This window comes from Sphaeroforma arctica (assembly GCF_001186125.1).
Source record: "Sphaeroforma arctica JP610 unplaced genomic scaffold supercont1.10873, whole genome shotgun sequence".
Classification (NCBI taxonomy): Eukaryota; class Ichthyosporea; order Ichthyophonida; genus Sphaeroforma; species Sphaeroforma arctica.
In genome coordinates, this window is record NW_014029685.1 from 1 (window position 1) to 782 (window position 782).

Below are 782 nucleotides of genomic sequence, written 5' to 3' on the forward strand. Positions count from 1 at the left end.
GTGTGTGTGTGTGTGTGTGTGTGTGTGTGTGTGCGTGTGTGCGTCTCAGTGTTGGTTATGCTTGCGATACCCCACACTTTCTACCAACAACAGCTGTGGCCATGTGCGCACCATACGTGCATTTCTGTCTGAAAACATCACTCGCAAACAAACCAAACTACTCGCTCAACTGAGCACTCACCCAACAGTTTACGCACACAACAACCAATACACCCGAATAAACAGCGTGAGACCCCGAGTTCATGCCTACCTACACACATGCATACACACATATACACGTACCTACACACATACATACACACATATACACGTACCTACACCCATACATACACCATACATACACACACACACCCGTCTCAAAGTGGTGGCTATGCTTGCGATACGCCGCATTCTCCCCTGGCGACAGCTGAGGCCGTGTGTGGGTCGTATAACTCTGTCCACGGTGTTGCTGTGTGTGTCCGTGCGATTGTCTTTGCAGCTGCTGAGCTCCGTCGCTGGCAAAAACAGCGGTCATGGACGTCAACTCCTCATTGCGACGAGGCAGTGAGTGTGTGTGTTTGTTGGGTGGGGTGCTGATGGTGTCACTGCTTCGCGACGTACGAGAGAGAGACCGTGTGTGTTCGCTGGCTGGGGTGTGGGTGGGTGTGTGTGGGGGGGGGCAAGGCAAAGAATGAGTATTGGTTCGAGGAATGGAAGGAAATGGAATGAGAAGGATAGGAAGGAGACGGTTGTGGGTGAACGGATACGAGGTGATGGGCAGAGATGGACAGGATGAGATGGGA

The 782-nt window shown here is 52.2% G+C and overlaps 1 protein-coding gene across 1 annotated transcript; it reads right to left on the reverse strand.

Annotated features, from left to right (window-relative positions):
* Positions 1-351: 351 nt before the first annotated feature.
* On the reverse strand, positions 352-514 carry SARC_17469 (hypothetical protein; the record flags this gene model as incomplete). Its single annotated transcript, XM_014288437.1, has 1 exon — positions 352-514. A coding segment is annotated over one exon (163 nt), but the record flags the coding sequence as incomplete, so codon positions are not given.
* Positions 515-782: the final 268 nt, after the last annotated feature.